General features: G+C 38.6%; 2 protein-coding genes across 4 annotated transcripts in view; one reads left to right on the plus strand and one right to left on the minus strand.

The window, feature by feature from the left end:
* The first annotated feature begins 761 nt into the window (after positions 1 to 761).
* On the plus strand, positions 762 to 3,963 carry PCNA (Proliferating cell nuclear antigen). The gene is made up of 4 exons (XM_018513988.1): positions 762 to 1,169; positions 1,440 to 1,605; positions 2,414 to 2,558; positions 3,238 to 3,963. Exons 1-4 carry the CDS (start codon positions 949 to 951, stop codon positions 3,489 to 3,491), a joined length of 786 nt encoding a protein of 261 aa, XP_018369490.1. The 5' UTR covers positions 762 to 948; the 3' UTR covers positions 3,492 to 3,963.
* A 75-nt stretch (positions 3,964 to 4,038) lies between these two features.
* Positions 4,039 to 7,946, minus strand: part of LOC108765318 (zinc finger and BTB domain-containing protein 14) — a 5,971-nt gene continuing 2,063 nt past the window's right edge. For all 3 annotated transcript variants that reach the window (XM_018513987.1, XM_018513986.1, XM_018513984.1), the window contains exons 2-6: positions 6,539 to 6,780; positions 5,855 to 6,376; positions 5,655 to 5,762; positions 5,395 to 5,559; positions 4,039 to 5,319 (exon numbers count right to left, since the gene is read on the minus strand). In XM_018513987.1, coding sequence (XP_018369489.1) covers positions 4,933 to 5,319; positions 5,395 to 5,559; positions 5,655 to 5,762; positions 5,855 to 6,376; positions 6,539 to 6,780 — 1,424 coding nt within the window. In that variant the 3' untranslated portion in view covers positions 4,039 to 4,932. The remainder of the gene's footprint in view (positions 5,320 to 5,394; positions 5,560 to 5,654; positions 5,763 to 5,854; positions 6,377 to 6,538; positions 6,781 to 7,946) is intronic.

The raw sequence follows: 7,946 nt of genomic DNA on the forward strand, positions 1-7,946 counted from the left end.
GAGTGCACTTTAGTTCAGTTTAATGGAGGAACAAAAAAACAGATTACAGACCATATGAATCCGTATTCCAATCATGGTTATGTCAGATCTCAACCAGAGCGCCACCCATGTATCATTGCATCCTTGTTATTTACCAAAAGTTAAACAAGGACGACATGGCACTTGGAGTGGGAATCCGAACACGTTTTTGTACATACGTCGTAATAAAATAATTTAATTATTAACAAAAGTAAATAAAAAATTTTCCTTTATTTTTCGTTTCACCATATTTAAATTATGCTGCGCTTGGAAGGAAGTTTCAACAGCAACGATTGGTCGCGTCATATCCTTTTTTGGCCAATGAGAATGGAGACATCTTTGGCCGGACTTCTATTTCTAGGGTCTTTGAGCGGAACCAATCAAAAATCATCACTCGGTGTCCAAACTCTTTTGGTTCCTGCACAATGGACGCGGAAACGTTTACCGCGCAACAAAACATGACGCGGCACTCGGCAGTGGCAGTTGCTGGATTCACCCTGTATCCGATTTTCGTCGTACGACGCTCTTCAACCAATCAGAAAACAGAATTCCGATGAAATGAAGCAAAATCCATCGGAATCCTGTTTTCTGATTGGTTGCAGAGCGTCGTACGACGCAAATCGGATGCAGGGTGAATCCAGCATTTGAGTGAATTTTAACATCGTGGTACTTTGTTAATCTAGTGACTTTAATAATTTATGACTCAAGAATGCCATCTATTTCCGCTTAAACGAACGCCCGACAAAAGCGCGGGTAACCGTCCCTCAACCTCCAAACAGTCTGAAACAGTCCAAATTTGCAAAGAAGCTACAACTAGTTAAACGAGTATAGTTGTTTTGTCAGACCACTTTTCACGGCAGCTGCATTTTTTACTCTGGGATCACTGGAGGACGCTGAATTTATCAGTGTTAGCGTAAAAGAATCAACACAATGTTTGAGGCACGTTTGGTACAAAGCGCGATCCTGAAGAAGGTGTTGGATGCGGTAAAGGATCTCCTAACCGAGGCGACTTTCGAATGCTCTGACTCGGGGATTCAGGTCCAGGCGATGGACAACGCACACGTTTCCCTCGTCTCATTGAATCTCAGGAGCGATGGCTTCGACAAGTATCGTTGCGATCGAAATTTATCGATGGGGATGAGCATTAGTTGGTGAGCACGGACCTAATAATTTAAAGGTTATGCGCCGAACGACTGTCTCTTGAACAAAGAGGTTGTACTTGTGTTTCTTTTGGCTGCTTTTGCTTTATGTCTTGCTATATGAAGTGAAATAAATGCTTATGCAATTTATGAGGTTTGAAGTAGAAACGAAGCAAATTTTTGAGATATGCATACGAAAAGGATAGGTCTAGAATCAGAAAATTGTTATAATAATTTAATGCACTTTGTATAACAATAATCAATCACGAAACCTGCTTCCAGTATGTCAAAGATATTACGATGCGCTGGTGCAGAAGACACGGTAACCCTCAGAGCGTGGGACAATCCCGAGTCGGTCGTTTTTATATTTGAATCGCCCAACAAGGAGAAGCTAGCTGAATATGAGATGAAACTGATTAATATGGATCAAGAACATTTGGGTATACCTGTGAGTTTTACTTATCTTAAATTAATAGAGTAAATATTAATGAGCTTTGTACAATAAGTCATTATCTAAGTCAAAGCTGTTCAAGGTCAGTGTTTTTTTGGCTTGAAATCAACCGGTATTCACACCTATTACCATTCCTATTTCTTACTTTATTACTGTTTTGTCGTAGCGTGCGACGTTCGGTCTCAGTGACGACACTAGTTTGAAATCGTTAAAAATTTTTGACCTGTTTCTCACTGTTTAAAAGTATTCTGTACTAATATTACAAGATACTATCATTCATAATATATTTAACTATAAAAATATAAATAACAGAAAGACACAGGTCAATAACTATTAGCGATTTCAACCTAGTGCCATGAGACCGAGCATCGCGCACTATGACAAAATAGCAATGAAGTAAAGAATAGGAACGCACGGTAACAGGTGTGAATACTGGCACATTTCGATTTCAAGCCAAAAAACACCGACCTTGGACAGCTCTGATCTAAGCTCCAAGTCAGACTAATATTACATTCATCCATTTTTTGTCATACAACAAGCTTTTCAAGCCTGTCGATTAGCTACAGGACAGAAAGATTTTCTCAAATCTTTCTGTCCTTTAGCCACTTGATGTTTGAAAAATTTTATCATACAACAAGTGTAATATCAGCCTTAAGCTATAAGAAATTGATCAATCATAGTTAAATATGTATAAAACACTTGACTATGATTGGTCAATTTCTTATGACTTGTGATCTAAAGCTTAGATAATGACTTATTGTAGAAAACCTACATAGTTATCATTCATCAAGTAATTGCTTTACAGGAGACTTCATACTCGTGTGTTGTAAAAATGCCCACTGCAGAATTTACCCGTATATGTAGGGATTTGAGCCAATTTGGGGAATCTATAACTTTCGCATGTTCCAAAGAAGGTATAAAATTTAGTGCGTCTGGTGATTATGGCTCAGGTAAATATCAATGAAATATCAATGTATACATATACGCATACAAGATAAATATCATTTAATCAGGAGATAGAACAATTTTAAGCTTCAATACTGCAATTTTAAGTTTGGAAACCTTCGTTCTCATGCCTAACACTTATAATTAGCATTCTATCCCACTGTTCCACTACTTCCATAACTGTTCTCATCTCTAATTAATGTCTAATTGACTACATTCCTATACCAATATATAGCATGTAATTTGTTTTTCTCTACTTACGTCGTTGAAATGTAAACTCGACATTTTTCTCAATGTTGAGATTTTCTATGTCCAACAATAGATTGAAACTAATTGCAGAATTTCAGCTCTCAGTCGTTAACTGAAAGTATATTGAAAATTTTTCTAATCTTGTCAGATAGGTCATATTTTACTTTTCCTTGTTTGTTTTTACTTCCATACAAGATGTACTCATGGAGAGATATTTAAACACTAAATGAAATTGTAATAATAGACCAAGTTTTGTAGATGTATTTATATATGGATTTAATCAAAGTAGGAGTTGAAAACACTATAATGTTTATAAATAATGTTATACAGAATATTTGTTATAAAATAAGACGGAAATATTAATTTGCACAGAGACATCCTGTACATGCAGTTGAATAAGTGACTTACAAGCTGCTTTTATTTCTTTTTTTGCAGCTAACATCAAATTAGCGCAGACTGCAGACGCTGATAAGGAAGAAGAAGCAGTAATAGTTAATATGCAGGAACCAGTAAAATTAACGTTTTCTTGCCGTTATCTCAATTGTTTTGTTAAAGCTGGCCCTCTTTGTAACCAAGTTCAATTATCCATGTCTGACGACGTGCCTCTAGTATGTGAATATAAGATTGGCGATATTGGACACATCAGGTATTACCTAGCACCCAAAATCGACGATGAGGAAGAAAACTAAAAATATAACGATAGAAATAGAATTCATATACATTGAACTGTAATTAACGGCACTGTATTACGTTACTGATAGTTTTGGAAAATTTTGTCCTATTAACATTCGACATCGTCATATTTATTTCAATAGAAACTAAATTATTAATTGGCTTGACATAATTACAAGGAGATGATACCATACATGTATTTTACTGATCCAGAAAATTAAATATTCCGTTTTCCATTATTTGATATTGAGGTACAAGTAAGGCGAAGTTAAAAATACTTTTAAGGTAATATATTTTAATTTTACATTTAAAAGTTATTTGGCTCGTCACAGTGCTAGCGCAATGCAGAATTGACACTAAAATTTATAGTAGAGTGACACAATGATTAGTATAGCAAAATGGTGTCATCCTCTTAATCAATATTCACATTATTAATGTTTCAGAAACTGTGACAGTATTTTGATAATATCGCATTGTTCTTTTTTTATATGTATAAGAAGAACTCAATATATTTTCAAAAAATTTGATAAATTTTGAATGTTATATGTTATTCTTATATCCTAGCCTAGACCGAAATTTCAAATTTTGCTTAATGCAAGTACCTTATTTCTTATATGTTTGTGTGTATACGCTACTTTAATATAAAAATACATAATTAACTTACGAGCTGAAGGAATAAGAGGGCTATCATGGATGGAATAGCCTAGAAATAGTATACAGTTAAATCTTACACAATTTGGATTTATCCTATAATTACTCTAAGTAATTAAGTTAATAAGTAATCATTAAATATATTGATTTATACTATAGAATCATATTTTACACGCAAGCATTCCTCGACAGAGATATCTATAAATAGTAAAATCATTCATCATTTGTCCTCTCTTTGCTCTTGAACAAAAATCTGTTAACCCTTTTATATATATATGTGCACTACATTAAAAGGAAAAAAAGGAGGTTTAAAATATTCAAATAACACATTTTGGCAATATTTAATCAGCCTCTTTGGTATTAAGACCCTGATATTGCTTTCTTGTTTCAACCCAATCGAAAGTTGTTTAACGAGAGAGGAGTTCTATTATTTTCTATATTAAAAAGAATATTATATATAAAGAATGCGACACAACTACTCTTTAGAAAAAATAGTTTGTATAGATTTCTCTCCAATATGCAATTTTTTAAATGCGCTCAGTTATGTTTTCTTTCGGTGGAGATTCACACAGATCTTGACTCGTTTGTCGTCATGTCGTGCTCCGATTTGGCATCCATTTTATACGTATAGATACACGTTCAGTCTACGTAGTCATAATATTGAATATACATAAGATACTGTATGGTCTCTCCACAACTGAGACGCCATGCAGACAATACATACACACACGTGTGTATACACACACACACACACACACACACACACACACATATATATATATAGTCGGAAAGAAATGTGAAGGGTCTTTAAGCGTTCGTGCTACCATTACTTCCGTATAAGCTAGGATGTACGTATTTGTCATGCAGTGTCCTTAAATGCCTCAGCAAGTTGCTCTTTACATTGAAGCCTTTTTTACAATAAGAGCAAAGGAAAGGCTTTTCGCCCGTATGCGTTCTTTGGTGGATGACCATCGAAGCGTGACTCGGGAATTCTTTTTGACATATGTTGCATAACTTTTGGTGATTGTGAACCCTTTTCGGCTTAGGGGGCGCCGAATTGTTCATCAAGGCCAACTGCTCCTCCGTATGTTCCGTCTGTATGTGACGCACCCACTCTTGCGGCGTGGAATACATGTTACCACATAGATCACACTTCAGAGGAGGAAAGTCTTTGCTGTCGTCGTTTATATCGTCCTGAAACCACCGCGTTTTCTTCGTTTCACTATCTTTCGTGTGCGTATACGTTGTAAAGAATTTATGACACGGTACCTTTCGTTTCTTTCTCCGATTTTCAGTCATGTCAGCGTGCGTGAATTCTATATGTCTCACCCAATCCGACGGTCTGTTAAACGTTTGACTGCACATATCGCATGTCAGTGGGGTATACTCTTCCTCCTCCATATCTCCATCCTCATCCGCACTATGTACGATCTCCTGCGACAACAATAGAGCAAACGTTATTATCTTAAAATTTTATTATATTTAAAAAAAAGCAACTAATTGTCTATGGTAGCTTTAACTTTACGCACTGGTTTGATATCGATTTCATGGTCTATCGTGAGTGATTCCGACGGATCGATCGTTTCTTCCCAATCGATCGGCTCGTCCTTTACTAACAACTCCAAGTTTAGTTCAGTCTAAAAAAGAAAAAGAATATTAGGCTTTTCGTTAGTAAACGAGAGTACTTCTCTTTATTGCATTATTGCTAAACCTAAAAAAATTAGCTCACGTTTTCACCACCTTCGCTCTTGGACTTATTCGACTCGACGTCGCTGTTAACGGCTTTCTTCTTTTTGCCGTTTGTCTCGAGGTTTTCCTTGTTCTTGCTCTGCTCGTTATTCTTCTCCTCCGAGACTTTCTTGGTCTCAGATTCGTTGGTCTTATCCTCGATTTTCTCGGTGCTCTTCCTCTCAACCGACTTTGCGGGCTGTATATTATTTTGGCAAGCCGTGGCTGCCTGCTGCGCATTTTCGATTACCTTCTCCGCGGTCGGTTGTACCAGTTTGATCTTTTGTATTTGTCCGGTCAGCTGCGACGTTTCCCGCTTGTCGCGTTCGATTTTCTGATTATTCGATTGTATGTTCTCCTTCTTGCTGCTGCCGGTATTTGATCTCCAGAGTCCACGCACACGTAGTATGTCGCCGGCCTTGAGGACTCCTTCCAGCTGATCGTTGGTCACAGTGGCTTCGCCACTGTACATGTACTGTATTAGGATTTTTAACGTGCGGTATCCTATCTCCGTAGGCAACACCTACGGCATGAAATAACGTACGTCATTCCGTTATTCATCATCCACACGTGGTTTCGAATCTATTTGATAAGAGGTGAGAAGAACTACGGCGAAGAAAATGCATTAGCTAACGCTAATTGTATATAAGTTTGTACTCAAGTGAGAAAGATTTGGATTACCGACCACGATTATCGGAGCGTTGGTGTTGGCGCCGAAATGGCACGTTTGAAAAATGTGACTGAGGTAAGACGAGCAGGCCGCGAGGACGAATCGATGGGCCGCCACGTGCCGCCCGCAGGACGTGGCCAGTAAAACGTCCGCGAAGGATTCTGAGTGGAGCAGAGTCGCGACGGAGCTGTGCAGATGCGCTCCGTAGCTGTGCCATTTCAACTGATAATTCTCCGAGGCGGCGATGGCCATCTTCTCTGTATTGGACAAAAGCGATTACCATCTGTATTACAAAAGGCTATTATTAAATAATTAAAAATTCAAAGATATAATATTGTCTGCGTCGCACTTTGCGCACTAAAATGCACAATTTAATTTTATTATGTCAATTACATATATTGTGTATTCTACGTGTGATCGCGATGCACTTAATTTAAGTAAGAAAAGGAAGCCCGCATTGCATAGCGTAATCTCGTCGATAAAGCGATATATAATAATAAACCGATCAAATTGTACATAGTTTTGGTACATAGATCACAGCACCAAATTTCTCTCCGTCGGAGAGATCTTGCGCGTGATTTTTATCCATATCGCTATCGATCTAGCGTCGCGATTAGCGATTTTAGCGATTTTAACGATTGCGGATAGTCATCTGGAAAGGCGGCCGGGACTCGGAAGAAGCTATACACGTCGCGTCGCTCCCTCGCCACGAAGCCATCATCGTCTTACGATCTCGCGATCCAGCGAATGATTCTTCTTGAATCTTCATTCATTCCACTTGATTCTTTATTTATTGTGCAAGTGCAATCGTATCAATCATCCGCGTTGCTCCGATCCGAAAAGAATTACGGGACGATCGAAAGCGATTGTCCTTGTAAATCGATCGAGTATTTATAATTATACGACGTACGATATATTATCCTCGAGCTTGACGCGGGATCGTTACAGACGATCACCCGCACACGCGAGGTGTCAAGTGTTTCCTTGGTCACGCTTAATCCAATCCGCGCTCGTCGGTCGTCCGCTGTCGCCGCCCGTACAGAGATCAATGCAGGCCGATAAACGGCAAGTTGCCCGCGTCAAAGTATCACTCCCGCCGTTTGCTTGCAATTCAATAGCTTGCAGCTATATCAATCGAATTCCCACCTAGACTTCCACTCTTCTTTGCCGCAGATTTACTCGCGTGTTTATTCAATAATATCCCTGCTTTCCTTAAATTCCCGCCGATTGCTGCCGATGTTGCGCGCGTATATACCCCTTTTACCTCGAATATTCAATCACACCGCGAGAACACTTGCAGGTGACACCGCGCGTTGATTACGACCGCGTTGACGAGCGCTCATATAGCTCGTAAATCATCCACGGGGAAGAGAATGCGCGTCGCGTCGCGCACCCTCTTTCCCTTCTCCCCTCCCTCCCTCCC

Source organism: Trachymyrmex cornetzi, unplaced genomic scaffold, assembly GCF_001594075.2.
Source record: "Trachymyrmex cornetzi isolate Tcor2-1 unplaced genomic scaffold, Tcor1.1 scaffold482, whole genome shotgun sequence".
Taxonomy (NCBI): Eukaryota; Metazoa; Arthropoda; class Insecta; order Hymenoptera; family Formicidae; genus Trachymyrmex; species Trachymyrmex cornetzi.

Bases quoted from the DNA above. Each gene is read 5' to 3' on its own strand.
- PCNA (XM_018513988.1), top strand. From the start codon at position 949: ATGTTTGAGGCACGTTTGGTACAAAGCGCGATCCTGAAGAAGGTGTTG. The intron at 1,170-1,439 runs GTGAGCACGGAC...ACCTGCTTCCAG, and splicing joins ATGGGGATGAGCATTAGTTG to TATGTCAAAGATATTACGAT. The intron at 1,606-2,413 runs GTGAGTTTTACT...ATTGCTTTACAG, and splicing joins AAGAACATTTGGGTATACCT to GAGACTTCATACTCGTGTGT.